At 50.5% G+C, this 20,345-nt stretch overlaps 1 protein-coding gene across 2 annotated transcripts; it reads right to left on the reverse strand.

Moving 5' to 3' along the window:
- Window positions 1-2,354: 2,354 nt before the first annotated feature.
- LOC114031019 (reticulon-2-like) lies at window positions 2,355-17,011 on the reverse strand. 2 transcript variants are annotated; one of them, XM_027846016.1, is made up of 10 exons: window positions 16,956-17,011; window positions 15,928-15,972; window positions 15,023-15,463; window positions 14,516-14,782; window positions 9,709-9,916; window positions 8,666-8,804; window positions 7,965-8,034; window positions 7,834-7,880; window positions 3,707-3,765; window positions 2,355-2,912 (listed from the first exon to the last, which is right to left on the reverse strand). In XM_027846016.1, exons 1-10 carry the CDS (start codon window positions 16,987-16,989, stop codon window positions 2,852-2,854), a joined length of 1,371 nt encoding a protein of 456 aa, XP_027701817.1. In that variant the 5' UTR covers window positions 16,990-17,011; the 3' UTR covers window positions 2,355-2,851. The 2 variants fall into 2 exon arrangements, with proteins under 2 accessions (XP_027701817.1, XP_027701818.1); XM_027846017.1 differs by lacking the exons at window positions 14,516-14,782; window positions 15,023-15,463; window positions 15,928-15,972; window positions 16,956-17,011 and adding an exon at window positions 11,776-11,856.
- Window positions 17,012-20,345: the final 3,334 nt, after the last annotated feature.

Here is a 20,345-nt window from a genome sequence, read left to right on the forward strand (position 1 = left end):
GTCGCTAGACAGCTACAGGTTTGAAGCCTGCACCCCAGACCACTGAGGGTCATCCGGGCAGCTCCCTGGGTTTTATGAGGAGCTATATAAAGCTTAATGTTCTATATATTTTTTGCATAGGATGAAAACATTTTTGTGTTGAGTTCTGTGATTGAACTTAACATCTTAGTGAAGTATGATAACTTCGGAAATCTCTGTTTTTCTCTCAATTTTTTTCCTCTATTTTTCTTGATGATACGAATGACACCTCGTGCTAAAAGGAGTCCCTCATTTGCATCCCGCAGAGGATTCTGGGAGAGATTTCCCCTGCAGGAGCGTTCCGGGCATTAGAGTGCTCAGTTTATCTCCAGCGTGGTGCTGTGGCTTTCGGGGTGGGGGTGGGCTGGGGGTGGGGGACGGGTTGCTCTTCCCCACCTCCTTCGGCCCTCACAGCCCCCGAGGTTTCCTTCCTGCTCCAGCCAAGGCTGGAAAGGCCCCTGAAGATTGCGTGGGATGTTGGAGACCGGCCATGAGAGCTGAGCTGGCCCACCTCACCTCATTTTACAGACGGGGAAACTGAGGCCCAGAGGGGGGAAGTCACTTGCCCGAGGCCGCACAGCTGGTCAATGACAGCAGCGTGCACTGTAACCCGGGAGAGAAGCGGCCGTAGCAGCAGATCTAGAGAATTTAAGAGCATATCCACCCTTTGGAAAATTGATGCCAATTCTCCGGATCATGCCCAGAACCCAGAAATATCCGGCTCCTTGTCCGTGTAGACGCGGCCTTCTGTTGTCGCCATACCTACTAGTTCGGGTTGAAAACACTGGGGTTTGGGCGACATCTTGCGGTTTTAGGTGGGACTGTCGCCTTCGCCAGCCCCTGGCCTGGATCCTGAGTCCCACAAACTTCCTCAAGGCCCCAATCCCTCCAGCCCACCTCCACAGGGTCCCTCTCTAGCTCAAGAACATACCCTGGCTCCCAGCATTGTATTGCTGGCTCTGCCCCCCCCCTAGCTATGACCTTGGATAATTCCTTTCCTTTTCTTGAGTCTCAATTTATTTTCCCATCTGTTGGAACTCATCACCTTCTGGGTGGCAGTCTGGGGAAACCTATGGATACTCTTTCTCAGAATTGTGCTTTTAGTGCATAAAATACTATAGATGATTAAAAAGGCAACCAATTATGTTGAAATAAAGATGTAACTTTTTCCATATTCAAGTTCATGTATCCTTGAGATATATCTACAGATATCTTGGGGTCTCTAGAAAGAGGGGCAGGAAGGGAACAAGTATTTTGTACAGAGCACAAAACAACACTCCCCTAGATGCTATTATAATACCCATTTTACAGCAGGGAAACTGAGGCAAACAGGGATTTACTCAGGGTCACATAGCTAGTAAGTATCTGAGGTCTTCCTGACTAGAGGCCCAGCAGGCTTCTATCCCCTGAGCCTCCCAGCTGCCTAGTCCTATCATGGCTAATTATGTGCCCTCTCCTAGGGAACGTTTACCTTTCAATGGGAGTCTCCAGAAAACCCACCATGGTCAGGGACATCAGACCTCTGGGAGAAGGTTGGTTAGCAGGGCTTGGACAGGAAGGGCTTGGGTCCATTATATTCACCACCTGATCCCAACCAGACACAGTCCGACATATAGTAAGCTAAATAATTGTGGACTGATTAGTTTGGACCTCCGAGCAATTCTAGAATGACAGCACCTCAGACCTGGAAGGACTTTTGGAAGTCAACTGGTCTGATCCTTTCATTCTAGAGAGGGGACAGCTGGTCCCTCTAATGATTTATCCGTTCAGCCAATCCACAAACCCGGAATCCAGGCCTCCAAAGTGTTCTCCCACCCCAGTGCTCTCTCCATGGTGCTGCCCACTGACGACTCCCATTTCTCCAGGGCATTAGGACATGCTTTTCTCGACGCAGCTCTGTGAGGCATGAAGTATCATCAGTATTATTACCCCATTTTACAGATTGGGAAACTGAAACCCAGAAAGGGGAAAGTGAGTTGCTCAGCTATTAAGACCTAGGGAGTCAAACTGAGGTCATAGGATCAAAGAGCTACAGCCAGAAGGTACCCCTTACTATGTAAGTAAACTGAGGATCAGAGAACTTTGGTGACTTACCCAATGTCATCTGGGTAATAAGAGAGGGATCATCTGAACCTAGATAATGCCTGAGGCCGTGTCTTTTCTGTCTGTGCCATTGCCTCACCTTTCCAAGCATTCTCTCCTCTATGGCACACTGCTTCTCTGTTATAGCAGCTCTCCAGGTCATTGACTCAGCAGGACCAGGGGAGGAGGAGACTTTGACCAATAATGTTTGCTGACTGTCCAAATGACTAGTTGAGTCCACATGTTTTCCACAAGTTTTTATTAAAGTGTAAACCCAAGCTCAGTTCTTTCCTCAACCCCATGAAATGCCCCAGGGGTGGGGACAGGGTGGCAGACAAGGAGATACCCCCCCACACACAACTCAACACCCCAGCAGGGAAGGAGGGATAGGGAGTGACATGGGTGAGTTCCTGGCATCAGGGATGGCTGCCCTGTCTAGGGTACTACAAGTCTCTGGCCTTTCTAGGCACCCAGGGACCATCTGCAGACTCCCAGATGGGTGCATGTCATCCTAAAGGCCATGGGGGGTGGGGGGGCGAAGCAGGGATGAAAGGGAGTTTGGTATTTGAGCATGGAGAGGCCCTAGCTAGGTTCACCAGAGCTGGAAGGTGTGTGTATGTGTTATGTGTGTGCGTCTGTGTGTATGACCCAGGACTGGGGAGGCTGGCAGGGAGGGGGGCAGGCAGGGTAGTTGAAAGAGGGCACCGGGGTGCTGTGGGCAGGCGGGTCCCGGGCCGGCCGGAAGAGGGGCTCATTCGGCTTTGGCTTTGGAACTTGCAGAGGCCCCAGTCCCTGGGATCTTTGAATAGATCCTGCAGAAACAACGGAGAACATGAGAAAAAAGAGATTTAATTAGAATACGTGATATATGTGTACACACATAAACACACACACATACATATTATAACTGCTAAATTTAGATGTGGAGGAATCATAGGGCATCAGAGCTGGGAGGTTCTTTAGAATAGGGAATGTCAGAGCTGGGAGGGGCCTCAGAACAGGTAATATCAGAACTGGGAGGGACCTGAGAACTGGGAACATCAGAGCTAGGAGAGGCCTCAGAACAGAGAATGTCAGAGCTGAGAAGGACCTTAGAACAGGTGATGGAGAGCTGAGAGGGACCTTAGAACAGGGAATGTCAGAGCTGGGAGGGGTCTTGGAACATAGACTATCAGAGCTAACCAGAAGGGCCCTTAATAAAACAGAAAACATTAGAGCTGGGGGGGAGACCTTCAAAGACAGAACGTAGGGGTTAGTGAGATTTCAGAGATCATCGGCTCCAATTCCCTCATTTTAAAGATGAGAAGAAGGGACTTGCCTCGAAGTCACAGGGTCAGTCAATGACAAAACCATGAGTAACCAGACTGGAGCGTCCTGTTTCCCAGTCATAGCTTGGACCATGGTCCAGGCTCATTTCCGTGCCTGCCATCCAGTGGCTGTAGTTGGAATTGCAGTGGGAAAACAGGAGGTGTTCACTAGTTCTTTGGGAAGGGGGTGAGTAAGGATGGAGACGGAATTTGGGACCAAGTGAAGAGAGAGAAGGCGTTTGGACCCACCCAAAAGGCCTCAGTGCCCTTCCCAGAGCCACAGACACACTGGTACTCACTTAGCCTTGATGTAACTCAGCTGATTGTTCACCAGTCCAACATATTGGTCAATCTGGGCCTAAGGGAGGTGGAGAGGTTATCTTGGGGGTGGGAAGAGAACTTCTCTCTTATCTCAGGGAGTCTCACCACTCCACCCTCACTGAAGGCACCCAGCAGGGAATATTGTTGTGGGAGGAGCAGAGTATACCATGAGCTGCTCACTTCCCTCATCCCCCTCACTCCCTGCCGATCCTAATTCCACAGTGGTCCCAAAGTCTACAAATTTCCCATCTCCTCCCAGCCATCTGGGTTGGCATGCTTCCCAATGGTGCCCCCAAGCCATTATTCCTTCCTCTCTTTCAAAGAATTACCCACAGAATTCTGGAGCTGTGTTTGCTTTAGGATATAACCATCGGGGAGCTGATGTACATGTGTTTGTGGGATGGAGCTGGGGGGGAGGTAAGCAGGTAGGGGGTGAGTGGAGATAGTCCTAGAAGTCAGTTATCCTTGGTGGTGGTGGTGGTGATAGGAGTCAGCTAAATAATGGAGACATAGTCAACTTGGGTGTCAATGGCTGGTGTGAAGGTCAGTCAGACCTTAGTTGCCTCATGGGATAGAGGTGGAGGCTTGAAGAAAGGATTCATCGGTCAGTAGGTAAGGCTGTTTCTAGTGGGGCTGCCTCAATGAGCTAAGTGGGCTCCTAACCTATTCTATTCTCTAAGGTCCATATCAGCTTTAATATTCCAAGGTTGGGAAGATCTGAACCTCCTAACTAGTTAAGCTGTTCCTGCCTTGTGTCTCATCAGTCCATCATTCATAAACTACCAGGGTAAACTTCCTAAGGCAGAGGTCTGACCAGGTCACTCTACAGGGTTTAAAACATTCATTGGCTCCCCTAGCAAATTCAAACTTCTTTGCCAGGCCTTTGAGGCCTTCCCTCCACAATCCCACACCCACCACCCTTTCCTTTTCTCTTTAGTTCATACAGTTTACCATTGTGTACTGAAGAGTTATGGGTGGAGAAAGTGCTGGCTTTGGCATCAGAGGTTCTGGGCTCAGATTCTTACTCCAACACTTAACCAGCTGTGTGAGTTTGGGCACATCTTTTATCCTCCCTTAGTCTCAATTTCCTCATTTTTTAAATGAGGGGGTCAGACTAGGCAACCCTCTGAGGTAACTTTTAGTTCTAGATCTATGATCCCTATGACTTCTGAGACCCCTTTCAGCCATGAACCTGTGATTCTGTGATCTATGATCCAAGTGAAGGAACACTCTCACAATCTCATCCTGTCTTTTACCATCTCTGTGTCTCTGCTTACACTTCTTCCTTAAGCCTGAAATGGCTCAATCTCCATCTCTTGCTTCCTTCTAGGCCTAACCCAGGGCCCTCTCCTCCAGGAAGGCCTCCTTGAAACCTTTCCCCGCCTCTCTAAAACTGATCTCTCTTCTCTAATTTCTCACTCTGTTGTTCAGTTGCATCTGACTCTTTATGGCCCCATTTGGAGTTTCCTTGGCAGAGACACTTGAGTGCCTTTTCCTTCTCCAACTCATTTAACAGATGAGGAAATTGAGGCAAACAGGGTTAAGTGACTTGCCCAGGGTCACAAAGCTAGTAGGTGTCTGAGTAAGTGTCTTCAACTCAGGAAGGTGTGTCTTCCTGACTCCGGGCCCAGTGCTCGCTGAACTATGGCGCCACCTAGCAGCCCTTGGCCTAGATTTTTTTTCCCTTTTGCCCTAATTTGCCTTTTACTTTTACTATGCTCATAATGTACAAGTAGTGCCTGAAACTAGTAGTATGATTGGTATTACAAGTAGTACTTGCAATTAGATCGCAAGCTCCTTGAGAGGAGGAACTGTCTTATTTCATTTTTGTATCCCCAGTGCCTAGAACAGGTTCTCCACACACAGCAGAGCCTTACTCAATGTCTGTGCATTAAATTGGTCAGTGAAGACAACATGGCGTGGTGGAAAGAGCACTGGATTTGTAGTCATGAGGCCTGGGTTTGAATTCTAATTGTATTACTAGCACTAGGGAAGGGCAAAGATAAGAATTTATCTATTGTCTACTGTGTGCTAGGCACTGTGCTAAGCAATTAACAAATAATATCTCATTTGAGCCTCACAACAACCCTGGAGGTAGGTACTGTTATTAACCCCATTTTACAAATGAGGAACTGAGTCCAACAGATGTTGTGTGACTTGCTTAGAGTCACACGCTAGTAAGTGACTGAGGTTGGATTTAAATTAGATTTTCCTGACTCCAGGCCCCTCACTCTATCCACTGTTCTATCTTCAACCTTGGGGGGAAAAAATTTGACCTCTTTAAGACTCAGTTGCCCTTTTTGTCAAATGAAAGGAATGGACTAAAATACAGAAACTCTCATCTTTACACCAGCATCATGGATTGATCCTCTTAAAGCCCAATTCAATCAACTTGAATGGCTTCCTATTATTTTCCTATTATTTTCAGGATCAAATATAAAATACACAGGCTTTCAAAGCCTTCCACAATCTGGTCCCTTCTGACCACTTCAGTCTTCTTACATTAGATTCACACACACACACACACACACACACACACACACACACACACAATCTGTGTTCTAGTGCCATTGGCTTCTTTGCTGTTCCTCAAAGCTGCGTAGTTCCACTGGATGTCCCCCAGGTCTGGAATGCGCTCCCTCCTTACCTCTGCCTTGTGGTTTCCCTGGCTCTCTTCAAGTCTCCCCCCAAATCACACCTCTCTAAGAAGTGATTCCCAGTCGTCCTTCATCTTATGGCCTTCCTCCTGCTCATTAGCTATCATTTATCCTGTATGTATCTCATTTGTACAGAATTGTTTGGGGGCAGCTAGGTGGTGCGGTGGATAGAGCACCTGAATCAGGAAGACCTGAATTCAAATCCAGCCTTAGACACTTACTAGCTGGGTGATCCTGGGCAAGTCATATAATCCTGTTTGCCTACCGTCTGTAAAATGAACTGGAGAAGGAAATGGCAAACCACTCCAGTATCTTTGCCAAGAAAACCCTATGGCATCATGAAGAGTCAGACGTGACTGAAATAACTGAAGAACATAGCTGTTTGCCATAGTTGTGTTCCCCATTAGACTGTGAGTTCCTTGAGGGCAGGGAACCAGTTTTTGCCTTTCTTACCATCCCCAGCCTTAGCACAGAGCCTGGCACTTAGTAGGCACTCAATAAATGTTTATTAACTGACTGACTGATGGGAGAAGAGCAGGGTGACTTTGTTTCATGCTCCTGAGGAGGAGACAAAGGGTATTTGATCTTATTTGGGTATGGGTATGGGACAGTAGCCCGGCTGAGCTCCCTGCTGTTTGTCTCATACTATGTGTGTGTGTGTGTGTGTGTGTGTGTGTGTGTGTGTGTATGTGTGTGTGTGTGTGTGTGTTTGGGGGGGTGGGGTGGAGCTATAGTCACTGGGGCACAGAACCAGCTTGGAGCCTAAAGGAGCTTAGCTGTAGGGAGATTGGTAGCACAGATTGTATCTGTCAGAGTGTAGTAACAGGAGAGTTTGCAGTCCTGAATTTGGCATCAAGGTACTGGGTTTTGGTTATTGGGTCTGCTATTTACTACCTCTGTGAGACATGTCCCTTACCTTCTCTGGGCCTCAGTTTCCTCATCTGTAAAATGAAGGAGGTGACCTCTAAATTCCTTACCAGCCCTAAATCCTATGACCTCTAAGACTCCCTCCACCTCCAAAGGCCTATGAGCCTATGAAAGAAGGAGCAAGGTGGGGGGGAGGCTGACTTGTGTGACTTGGCCCAATTGATGTAACTTAGTTTAGCCCAAAGATCAGCTGACTTGGTTGTGTCTGGCTGGGATGTGTGTTCAGGACAAACAGGTGCTGGGGGCGGGGTGGGGGCGGGGGTCAGAGTGTTTGTCCAAACTGCCACTTTGTCAGCAACGAATATTGTTGCTTGACTTTTAAATGTCATTTGGCTAAACCTGGGGGTCAAACAGCCCCAATGTCTCTGGTTGGCCGGGATGCATGTCAGTTGGTGGTCATGCTGTCCACCTGTCTGAATCTGGTTGGCGGGGGGGGGGGGGGGGGGGTCAGCCTGCTTTGTCTGCCTAGAAACACCGGGGTATGGGGGTAGAGATGGGTGAGGGGCTGAGTCTCTCCTCACCTGGTGTTGCCGGTACAGCAAAGGGAAGGTAAATGCACTTATCACACCTGGAAAAACAGAGTCAGAGGTCAATAACTCTCGAGGAGCAGTCTTCGTTCCCACCTGCCCATTGGCCCTCCCCACCAGCTCACCCAAGATGAGAAGAGTCAACCCGTTGAAAACGGCTCCCACAAAGGTCAGGATGTAGAAGAGAAGCGCCAACTGTGGGAGACAGCCAAGGTTAGGGGGATCCTTGGGGGTGGGAGGAGAAGCTGTGAGCTTCCCTAGTAGTGCTGGAGGGTGGGCTGGGCATGTTAACTCTTCCTCCACACCACCAGACAGTCTGTGCTCTCTACTTCCCGAGTCCTTGGGGCCCTGAGCTGTGCCCAGTGCCCTGAGGACCATGTCCTTCCTAGGGCTGTGAACTTCATCCAACGGTGGCTCTAAAATCTGAGGACAATTCTTCCACCCCCAACTCCCACACATGCACAGGTAAGCTGCTCAGTCCTGTTCTTCTCAGAATGGTGAGTTTGCTTTAGAAATGTTCCCCAGATCTGTGACCAACCCCCTCCCTCAGCCCCTTCCAGCTGTGATGCCCTAACCAGCCCAAGACTTTGAGTTTCTTCTCATTTCTCCAAAAGTCTGTGTGTCCCCTCCCCCCATATACCAGCTGTAAGGTCCCTAGGGCTAAGTACTCCCTTTCGCACCCAGTAGGATGTAGGCTCTACTTTTCCCTTCTAGAAAAGGATGCTGCTGGTGATGGTGTCTAAAGGCAGGAGTTCCGTGCGTGTGTTTCTGGTGGTGGTGGGAGGGCTGTTTGTGGAAGGGGTAGGGTTGTCAGAAGTCCTGCTACCTTGAGGGAATCAACCAGGTCCTCCACTAGGAACAGGTGTCTCAGGAGCGTCACCCCAGAAACCACTTGAGCTGTGATCTGCTCGGTGTAGCGGGCTATCTGCTCCCGGCTCAGGCTCAGATCCACATCCAGGTAAGCCCTGAGTGGAGGAGTGGGGACGGGGAGGAGAAACAAGACGTTTGGACTGGAAAAGGCTGGGGAGATGTCCTGGCCCCGAAACGCCCTCTGGTGGCCTGAAGCGGAACCTGCAGGACAGGGCGCTCTCAGAAAGATCTGCGACCCAACAGTATTCCTTAGCAGTAAGTACCAAAAGACCCTGATGCCTGGGATGCTAAACATCAGCAGTGCAGCGCCACCTGGTGGTGCACAGCGGAACCACAGAGTGGTGTACCCAGGAGAGGTCCTGATCTGATTTGCCACCTGGCGGTTAAGCACAGGACCAGACAAGTGGCCAATAGAGGAACTGCATCTCCTAAAGATCCTTCCCACCCCCCCCCCTCCACCCCCTTCATCAACCTAAGGGAGGGAGAGGTGGAAGGTGAGAGGGAGAGGAAGGTGGGGGACACATAAGATATGAGCTGGGTGGGAGTGTGTCAAGTCAGAACTCCTCATTTTAGAGATGGAGAACCTCAGAATGAGAAAGGGACTTGCCCAAGGTCACACAAAGTGCAGAAATGTCAAAGCTGTTGTTCGAAGCCAGAACCTAGGATCCCAAATCTATGCTGTTCCCATTACGCTCTTGACTGGGGCTACAGCATGAGCCAGTGACAGAGACAAAGCTAGAATCCAGGGCTCTTGGGCAGCATCAGAGAGATGGGAAAGGGACAGAAATGAAGGAAGAAGATGGGGAGAGACTAAGGCAAGGCTCCAATACTTTAGAGGATCAGTGTTCAACATCGGCTGGGATTAAGGGTCAAGGATGCCTGGTTTAAGATTGGTTTGTGGGTAGGGAGTGATGTGGTACGGGATGGGGTCAGGTTTGAGGTTCAAATTAGAGTCAGGGTTGGAATGAGGGTCAAGGTCAAGGCTGAAGGGTATCTTACTGGAAGGGGTTGGCCCCATCACCCCGGTGCACAGCCTGAAGTGCCTTGTGGTAAACCCTGAGAGAGATGGTGATTGCCAGCACGGCCAGGGCTAGGTGGGAGGCCACGGAGACAATGCTGAAGTGTAGGACGCAGAGCAAGGAGACCATAATGCCTGTGAAGACCACACCTGACGTCCTTGTGTCCCGCCAATACAGTAGTTCTGCCACTGTGGAGACAGGAGGTGAGAGGAGGGCTCAGAGAGTACCTCTAGGACCCCAACCCCTCCCAGCTGTACCAAACACAGATTTTGTACCAAACGCCAATTTGGAGCGACACAGTATCAAAGAACAGCAGATCTGGGAGGACTCAGATATTATCTAGCCCAACCCCCATTATTTCATGGTGGGTAAACAGAGGCCCAGGGAAGGGAACTGACCCACTTCAGGATCAATTTTGTAGCAACTGACTAGAATGACTAAAAATAACTTATTTGGTGTCCTGAACAGAAGGAGGGAAGTTATAGTAATAATAGCTAACATTTTTAAGGTTTATAAAATGCTTTAGATAAGTGATCTCATTTGATCCTCATGACAACCCTGGGGTGGGGGCTATTATAGATCATAGAATAACAGGACTAAGAGAAACCCTAAATACCAGATAGCTCACTCCCAACCCTCAATTTACCACTAGAGAAACTAAGGCTACGAGATGAAGGTCACACAGTGAGTCAACTGGCCCGGAATTCAGTTCTCCTGACTCCCAGCCCAGGGCTCTTGACCTTCCACACATCTTCTCCCTCTCTACCATTCAATCCCAAGACCAGCCCTTCAGATTTACTGTCCAAACAAGGATCAAATTCTGACTAGAGTACCCTTTCTCTCTCTCCTATTGATTCTGCCCAGGTCACAGATAGTGTCCTACAGTCCTGGCTCTCCCCCAAGGCCCCTGACAGCAGCCTGCCCCTTCCCAAGCCCTAGCCCCACCTGGGCATAAGCACACCAGTCCTTTTGCCTCCCAGGCTTAGATTACTTCCTCTCTTTCCTATTCTAGGGATGTGAAGTCCCCTCAGCCCTTCCTGAACCCCCTCCCTGAGACCCCACTTATTTCACTAGGATAAGACCTCTCCCACAAACAAGGGGAGACAGCTTTGAGGACTGTCTTTCAAGTGCTTCATCCACAATCTTGTTTCCCTTCCCAGTCCTAGAACTCCTATGATAGAACCACAGAAGAGAGAATGATAGAACCTTGGAGCATAGAACAGAACATATTGGAGCTGAAAAAGACCTTAGAACACAAGATACTGAAAGGCAGGATGGGGAGCGACTTTAGAATAGAGAATTGCATAGTTGGAAGAATATAGAATGTTCAGAACTAGGAGGAAGCTTGGAACAGACTGTCAGAGCTGAAAGGGTCAAAGAACATAGAATGTCAGAACTGGAAAGGCTCTTCCAGACCATGCATGACCAACTTCCCAAATTTTGCAGATGAGGAAACTGAGACCCAAGGAGGGGAAACCAAGCCAAGATCAGACAGGGAATGGGGGAGGGGGGAGTAGCATCAAAGTCTGTTAAACCCCATGGTTGGTGTGAGGGTAGGACAGTGGGGAGGGGTGGGGAGAGAGTGGCTGCCAGAGGGGGAGACTAAGTTTAGGCTGGACTCAGGGGAGCGGTAGAGGAGAGCTGGTGTCTGATTCCCGCAGCTGTCAGGAACCAGTCCTTCCTCCCTCCCTCCACCTTGAGTGACAGCTCCATCTGTCACACTAGCAGGGAGTGGTGCCTCTCAGACAGGGGAAAAGGGGCCCAGTGACCCTCTGATCCAAATGGCCCTGGTGAGGGATTTGAGAAGAGACCCCCCCTTCTTCCCATCCTCTTCTTCGATAGCGGTCTCCCCCAGGGGCTTAGTGGACCCTCCCTCCACCTGACGGTCCATAGGATGTCAGGACTGCAAGGGACCATAGAGCCCTACCCCTCCCCTCCTTTGGGGAGGAGTTTCCCTATGGAGAAACTGAGGCACAAAGAGGGGCAAGGGCCCATCCAAGCTCACACAGCAGACCATGCTCCCCTCCAGACCCCCACCCATCCCCACCTTTGCTGCCTCCCATCTCGGCGGCCGGGGGTCAGGGCGGAGCAGCAGCGGTCCGCGGGTATGAAGCTCCAAGAAACAAGGGGGGAGGGGTCGGAGGAGAAAGGGAGGGAGCGAGGGAGGGGGCAAGGCAGGGGGCGGGGCGCTCTGAAATCGACCAATAGCTGCGCCCGGGGGCCCCCTAGCGGAGACAAGGAAAAGGCTTACTGTGAGACAGCCCGCGGGGGGCAGGGTCTTGCCAATAGAGCTCCGGGATCCCTTAGGTGGGAGGAGAGAGGCAAGAGGAGCCCATAGAAGGTAAGGGGAAGAAGCTACCCAAAGGGGCGGGATCTTCTTTAAATTAGCCAATGGTAACGATGCAAGTTCTCGGAGCGAGCCAATGAAATGGGAAGAGGGACGAAAACTTGGAAGGCGGGACTATTTAGGAAATAAAAAGAGACCGGCCAGCGGGAGGGGCAGAGTGGGGGCTCCTATCGGAGGCGGAGATAGGCACGGAGGGGGGCGTGGCTTAGCCATATTTAACCAATGGAGCTGGGCGGGGGAAGGGCTGGCAGAAAGGTGAAGGTTTTAGGGGGAGAAGTCTGAAGCAGCGCCTCAAGATGAGGTGAGAAGGAAGGAAGTAAAGGGAATGATGCCAGGGAGAAAGGGAGGGATAGACGGAGCCTAACTGTATCTAGCCAGTGGAACGGGAGAAAAGGAATCCAATGTTGGGCAAGAGGTACGGAATGGGCGTGGTCTATTTATAACCAGCCAATAGGGACGCTCTGCATCACCCAATCAGGGCATGAAAAGAACGGGGCCGGGATTTGGTCCTACTTAGCCAATGATGCCCCGGAGCCCCCTGGCGGGGAAGTAAGGAAAGAGTAGCAGAGTTGGGGGGAAAGGGGAGAAGAGGACAAGTTCTATTTATAGTTAGCTAACGGTGGTACCCTAGAAAAAAGGAACAACGACCAAACAAAGTGAGAATGTAGAGGAGGGGGCAGGATGTACCACTAACCAGTGACGACATTGAATGTCGTAATGTAATGTAATGAACGTAACTTAATAAAATAAGGTGGGACGGGGAGGAGAGAGGGTGCTGGACTTGAAACCATCCCGCGTTTGTTCCTCTAGCATCCCTTCGAGGAAAAAAAGGCCAGTGAAGACGGGAGGAGATTAAAGGGAAGATGGGGTTGGTTGGAACTTGCCAAATGACCAATGAAAGTTGTGATAGCCTCGAAGAGGATGGGGATTATTTATAATTAGCCAGTAGAGGGGTCCCCGTGGGAGAGGATAGGCAAGAGGAAATAAATGGGGAACGGGTAGGGAAAAGAGGGAAGGAGGAAATTATAAGCAACCTCCGCGTTACCCTCGACTCCACTCTCACCCCCCCCATATCCAATTTGTTGTCACATCTTGCAATTTCTACCCTCCCAACACCTCTCCTTCACATCTCAGACACTCACCCAGCTGCCACCCAGGTGCAGGCATCACCTTATACCCGGATTATTTTAACAGCCTGCTGGTTAGTTTCCCTTTCACAGGCCTCTCCCCACTCCAGTCCACCATCTTCCACTCAGCTGTCAAAGTGATTTTCCTAAAGCAGAGGTCTGACCATATCTTCCCTCCCTATTCAGCCAATTCCAGTGGCTCCCTTTTGCCTCCTTGATCAAATATAAATTCCTCTGCAGCATTTAAAGCCCTTCACGACCTGCCCTCCCCCCTCTTACCTTTTCATTCTTCTTATACCTTTCTCCCCTCCATATACACTGGATGCAGTAACATTGACCTACTTGCTCTGTTTCTAGACTCCATGTCTTTGCAATGGCTGGCTCTGAAAGGTTCTGCCCTATGACTTTCACCTCTTCCCTGGCTTCCTTCAAGCCTCATCTCAAGGTGCAGCTAGGTGGTACAGTGGATACAGCACAAGTCCTGAAGTCAGGAGGACCTGAGTTCAAATTCAACCTCAGATCATTGCTAGCGGTGTGACGCTTATCAAGTCACTTAACCCTTATTACCTCCCCCCCCCACACACATAGTCACACACAAAGACTCAGCTCAAATTTCACTCTTTACAAGAGTCCTCTCCTGATCTCTTACTGCCTTTCTGAGATTACTCCCAACTACTCTGAATGCATCTTGACTATAGATGGTTATAAAATGTTGTCTCCCTCATTAGAATATGAGTTCCTTGAGGTCACTTTTTTTTTTTTTTTTTGCCTTTCTGCATATCCCAGCTCTTAGCCTAGTACCTGGGACATAGTAAAGGCTGAGTTAATGCTGTTGACTGACTGACTGACTGAATGGGAAGTAGCACAAAGAGAGGAGGAGGGCCCGAGGAAGGGAGAGGGAGAGGACTGGGAAGCATAGATGGTAGGAGGAGTGCAAAAGGGGGAAAGGAGAAGGGAAATGCAGTGGAAGTTGGGACACACGGGTACAGGATGGAAGGGCTGATGATCTACACTTAGACCAATGGAAGGATGTCCCTAGTATTTCTTCCGCCCTTCTACCCTTAACCTTCCATACACTGCCTCTTCAGCCTCCTGGTGGTCTTCAGAGTGTTCCCGGAGTAACGCTATCACCTCCACGCTGTTCCCTGCCTCCCTAAATGCATACTGACGCTTAGAGCACCCAGGTAGCCTGGTCCAGGAATATCCGGGGTACTATTCCCTGTCACTCTTCGACCATTGGTTTCTTCCAGGAAGGCAAGGTCTCTAAATCCCGCCTCCCCAGTACCATCCTGGTCGCAAAGGCAAATACTTACCTAGGACATGAATTTCTAGCGTGATCCCTGATTGGTCCGAGCTGTCCAAGCGCTGCCCGGTGATTGGCTCCCGCTCAACGTCTCGCCACACCTCCCCCTCTTCCGGATCTTCCTCCTCCCGCCAAGAGTTTGAGTCCCGAGACCCCAGGGAAGGAGGCGGGGAAGGGGTGTGAGTTTGCAGGGCTGAAATTCCTGGGCGTGGGCTGAGATGGGACCAACAGACCTCAGGCTGCGAGGGTTCAGCTGGGAGGCGTGGTACTTCCAAGTCTTCGAAGCGGAAAAAGGAGGGAAATGAGGCTATGAGCTTCTCCTTAGGGTGAACCTCCCGTCCCCATTAAGGTTGCCCGGTGCTCGGGACCCCTCCCTTCCCAGATTCAGTCACGCTTTTCTCCAAGATTCTAATAATTCCTAAGAATCCACGCTTCTGCCCCCTCTCCCCCTCCTTACCCCGAACCCACCTTCAGCTAAACCTTGAACCTCGTTCTCAACCGTGCCCTTCCGGCATACCTTCCCCAGCCAATCTGGGCTCCGGTCCGCCCTCCTCCTCCTCGTCTTCGTCCTCCTCCTCCGAGGGGCTGCTGGCCGAGTCCTCCGAGGCCGCCAGCCCCGACTCCCAGGCCAGCTGGTCCAGACGGAGCCTCAGTTCGGCCTGAGGAGGGCCTTCCTGGGCAGCCCGTCGTTCAGGCTCCGGAGACTGGCTCAGGCTGGGGATGCTCTCCAAACTGTCTCCCAGGCCCGATGGGCCCGGTTCACGGGCCTCAGAGCGGCCCGAGGGGCGAGGCCGGCGATGGACAGAGTCTCGGCGGCTGCCCCCGGCTTCGAAGGCGATATAGGAGAAGGTCAGCTCTCTGGGGGTCCCCCAGTCCTGCGACGTCGTCTCCTCCTCCTCCTCCTCAGAGAACTCCCGAGCAGTGTGCAGCTCCCGGAAATCCGAATCGTCGTTGCCACCTGGAAGGACACTGGCTTTAAACTGCTGTCCCCTTAGCGCCAGTCACTCACCATCGTTAAAACTCCAGATTCCTCTCAGAAGTACCCGAGATTCCCTCGTACTCACAGGATTTTAGATAAGGAATGGAATTTACAAATCACCCAATGCCACTTCTTCATTTTTACAGGTGAGGCAACTGAGGCTGTTTCCTTCCCCAAGGTCAAAACAGGTTACTACCAGAGTTGGAATTTTCTCTCGGCAGCTCCTGATCTGTCTTCTCCCCACACGTACTAAATGACTAGGACCTTATTTTCCCCCCACCCCAGCAGTACCTCCTCAGTGGTTCCTCCTCATTTCTCCTGAGAAAGTAGGAGTTAATCGGGAGTCACCGATTCCTCCTCAGAGCTCTTCGCACTCCCCCACCTTATTTAGCCCCCCCAGAAATGCCCGTGCCATAAAGGCCGTGGAGGTGGATTCTACTCACCATCTGTGGAGTCAGGGGTGGAAGAGGCAGTGGATGGTGCTTCTTCTAGCAAAGAAATAGAGTCTTAGACACAATGCAGGAATCTTAGACACTTGAAATCACAACATTCAGTTTTGGACGCTTGGAATCTTGGGATTTTAGACTCTCTGAATTGTGGAATTGTAGAAATTTAGACTTGGGGTTTTAAACTTTGAGAACCTTAGAATCAGAGCCTCTTAACCTTTAAAAATCTTAGTGCCACAAGTGAGCCTAGAAAGCAGAATGTCTGAACAGTAAAGGACTTTAGATACCATCTGATCCTCTCCAATTTTATAGACGGGAAACAGAAGCCTACATAGGAAGAAGTTTGTCCAACGTTGCACTATAAGAAAAGACTGATCCGGGACTGGAACCCAGTTCGTGTGATGCCTCGGTATCAGCAAAGGGGGTGGGAGTGGGGAGTGGGAAGCATCTGACACTCCCTTCTCTATCCTAGAAAAATTAATTCCAAATCTATCAGGAAAGATGGGGGCGAGGGGGGGGACGGTGTGTGTGTGTGTGTGTGTGTGTGTGTGCGTGTGTGTGTGTTCGAGCTTGTCTAAAGCTGGAAAGAAGGTGTGGGTGGACCAGACTGCCCCTTAGAGGAGGTAGCCCGGGATTAGTCTCAGGGAGTCCAGGGAAAGGGAGAAGGGGGAGGGATGGGGCGGGGAATGGCAGTCTTCCCCTCCCCCATTCATCCTAGGCCTTTCCCTAGGATCAGCACCAGGGCTCGGGGACAGCTCCGGGTCTTGCCAGATCTCTCTCGGTCCCTTTGGGTTCTACAGGCTGGGCCCGGCTCTCGACAGCCCGTTCTGCTTACAAGTTGAAGGCGCTTGGAGATCATCGAGTCTAACCCTTTCATTTGACAAAGGGGGGAAACTGAGGCCCATGGAGAGCTACATTAGTTGGCTCTGGGAAGGGGATTATTTCTTTGTCCTTACCCCATCAACCCCGGGAATCCCCTCCCTTCTCGAGCTGGCACCCCTACCCCAGGGACTGGGGGGACTCACTGCAGTGGGCGAAGACAGGCAGCACCTGGCCCATGGCCCCGCCCGGGCCCGCTCTGGCCGCGCCGCCCAGGGCCCGGGGCCCCTCGTGTTCATCGCCCCGGCACCGCCCCAGCCGCCGCCATCCGCAGACCGTCGCCGCCTCCCTCCCTCCCTCTCCTCGGGGCCTGGGCGGGCGGGGCCCCGAGCTGGGACCGAGGGGAGTGAGGAGAAGGGGGTGGGGGGACTGCAGCACGAGCCCCGGGCCGGGGGCGGGGCTTGGGCTGGGGGGCGTGATCAAGCGCGCCTGCGCGAGCTTGGAGACAGGCGAGGGGAAGGGGAAGATAGGGAGCCTGCGCGAGTCTGGAAGGGGTGGGGGGGGTAGGAGGTGGGGGGGCGGGCCTTGAGGAAGACTGGGTGGAGCATGAGCTGTGGAGGGAGTGGGACCTGAGGCAGAACGAGGAAGAAGGTCGGGGAAAAAACACTAGGAAACCGTACTGGGGAGACTAAGCCTGGAAGGGAGGAGGAGAGGCCCTGGGAGGGGATAGGATCCTGGCAGAAGGGCGAAGGACACAACTGGAGAGGAGTTGTTGCCTGCTCGTGACCCTTCTGAAGCTCAACATGTTGGGTGTGGGAGGGGACCGGGGAGCTCGGGGGCGTGGCATCGAGATGCTGAGCCTGAGAAGGGAGGAGGGCTGGGTGAATGTGGTGTAGACCAGAGTGTGACTGCCGCCAGGGGGAGCTTACACACTTTCATTCATTCGGTAAACTTTTATTTAGGATCTAATAGGATGCCCAGGGAATTGCACTAGGCGCTGGGGAAGGCACCAAGTTTAAATAAGACACAGGTCGCTACCTTAACGGAGCTTACTGTTTACTAGGGAGGTCACTGTCATCTTTAACATTGCCTGATAAACGCAGTAGAGAAGGACAAAGTTCTGGGCTAGGCGACATCCAGCTCTAGTTGTCTAATCTTACTGTGAGGGAGTCAATATGCAATAAAGCACTGAATTTGGAATCACATGTCCCACCTTCAATCCTGCCCCTGTCACTTAAACCTTGTACAAGTCATTTCACCTCCTTAGGTCTCAGTTTCTGCATCTCTTGATTCAAAGAGGAAGTCGATTCTGAGCCTCTGAGTCAGAATCTTATTCCATTAGAATAGTAGACTCTTTAAGTCATAGACTGTTAGAATTGTACACTCTAAGTCAAAATAGAATTTTAAGCCTTTATATTCACCTGAGACAGCTCAGCTCAGGCCATACCTCCTCCAGAAAGGCTTCCATGATCTCAGCTCTCCCCAGTTGAAAATATTCTCTGCTTCCTCAGATTCCCTTCCTAGAGCACTTTGTTTTCACATTTCCATTTATCTCACGACGCACCCTACCTTGTGATTCTTACTTCTATCGCATATTAGAATGTCAGGAAGCTCTTTGAGGGTAGGAATTGACTCATTTAATTTTTAAAAATCATAGTTTCATACACTTAGAGCCAGAAGGAACCTTAGAAAATCATTCAGTCTGACCCATTGTCCAAATGAAGAAACTAAGGCAAAGAGAGATCAAGTAGCTTCTCCAAGGTCACAAGGGTTAGGAGGCAAGATTTACGCTCCGGTCTGCCTCAGATGGCCCATCACAGCATGCAGGTTCCCCTGGGTTCTTGAAGGCTGTGTGAGAGGCAGCTGGTCTCTGGAATTCTCTACCAAACTGGAACGGTTGAGGAGTGAATTGGTTGCATGTAGATTATAGATTAAAGTTCTGTTGTCTGAGCCAATTAATGAAGCCTACCTTTCCCCCCTTGGTCAAGCCTAGCACAGCTTGGAGAGGTTCATTGGTAGCTTGGCCAAAAGCTGATGAGGATAACTCTACTGCAGTCATATTAGAGGGGTTTCTGAGCTGTGTGCCTAGAGCAAGGACTCAGAGAGCTAAAATGACTTCCCCTGAAGTGTTTGAGCCCAGGTAGTTGCTGTGCATGGTCACACATAGTGGGCACTTAGTGTTTGTTTAATTAAATAGAATCTTAGACTTTTAGGACCTCAGATTGATAGAATCATAAGCTCTCAGAGGCATAGAATTTTAGGACAGTAGAAAGTTGACCAAGAAACTTTTACTGACCACTTCCTATGTGCAAACCCTAAAGGAGGAAGTGTTCATATTTGGACAACTTATAGAGGTCCCTTTAACCTCCAATCTTCCTTTCCCACCCTCCCCCAAAGCCCCTTGGCCTAGAACAAAGTGGACCTGGAAGGGAAAAGAAAGCCCTGAACTTCTTCATAACCAGGGTCAGCAGGCCTGAGGCACAATCTTGTGTGTTAACCAGTTAGACCGTGAGCTCCTTGAGGAACGTTTCTTTTCCCCTTTCTGTCTTCCCAGCACTTTGCATAATGTCTGATGCATAGTAGGTGCTTAATAAGTGTTTATGACCGATTGACTCCTCCCTTGGCTCCTAGGCTGCTGAGGACTGGAGCGGAAGAATTACTTAGCCACGACCTCCCCCACCACGAGACTGACCAGCCTAGTGGAAATAAAAATGATTAAGACTAGGGAGGGGACTTCCCCCTTTTCAAGTTCCCCTGTAGTGAGGACATTTGAAAGGAGGAGGAATGTGAACCCTTTAAAAAGGTACAGGGAAGGGAATCCTAGGACTCAGAACCAGGTGAAGAATTTTGTTCCCTTAGAGCCCAGAGAAGGGAAAGGATTTACTGAAGGTCACACAGCAAGTTAGGGTCATAGAAGGCAGCTAGATGGTACAATGGATAGGTCATTGAACCTGAAGTCAGGAAGACTTGAGATCAAATCTGTCTTCAGACACTAACTAGCTATGTGACCATGGGCCAGTTTGCCTCAGTTTCCTCAACTGTAAAATGCAGATAATAACAGCACCTATTGTGAGGATAAAATGAGATATTTGTAAAGCACTTAGTATACAGTGCTGGGCACATAGTAAGTGAATTATAAATGCTTATACCCCTTCTTACTTCTCTCTTCCCCTTAGAGAGAAGATAGGATTCAATATTGCCCGAATGTCCACCCAGCAGTTCACAGAATGATCAGCCAGCAGAAACTCGTGGACCAAAGGAGACAGATCTCTGGAGTCAAGAGCATTCATTAAGTGCCTCTTAAGCTCCTAAGGGACTATACTAAGTGCTGGCTGGGGTCCTTAAAAGGAACCTGGGTTCTGGACAAAGAGTTTCCCACCCCATAAAAAGGAAAGTGGAAAAGGGAATGAAGCCTGCTGCCCGAGCACCAGGCCAGCTCAGTTTGGAGAGATTCATGACCACCTTGGCCACAAGGTCAGGGACACTCTCCTAAAGTCCTGTAGAGAGGTTTCTGAGCTGTGTGCTTGGAGCAAAGACTCACAGGGGTGAAATCATATCCCTTGAGATATTGAAGCACAGGAGATGTGTATGTCCTT

The sequence above is a fragment of the Vombatus ursinus genome, unplaced genomic scaffold (assembly GCF_900497805.2).
Source record: "Vombatus ursinus unplaced genomic scaffold, bare-nosed wombat genome assembly UNPS02015030.1, whole genome shotgun sequence".
Lineage (NCBI taxonomy): Eukaryota > Metazoa > Chordata > Mammalia > Diprotodontia > Vombatidae > Vombatus > Vombatus ursinus.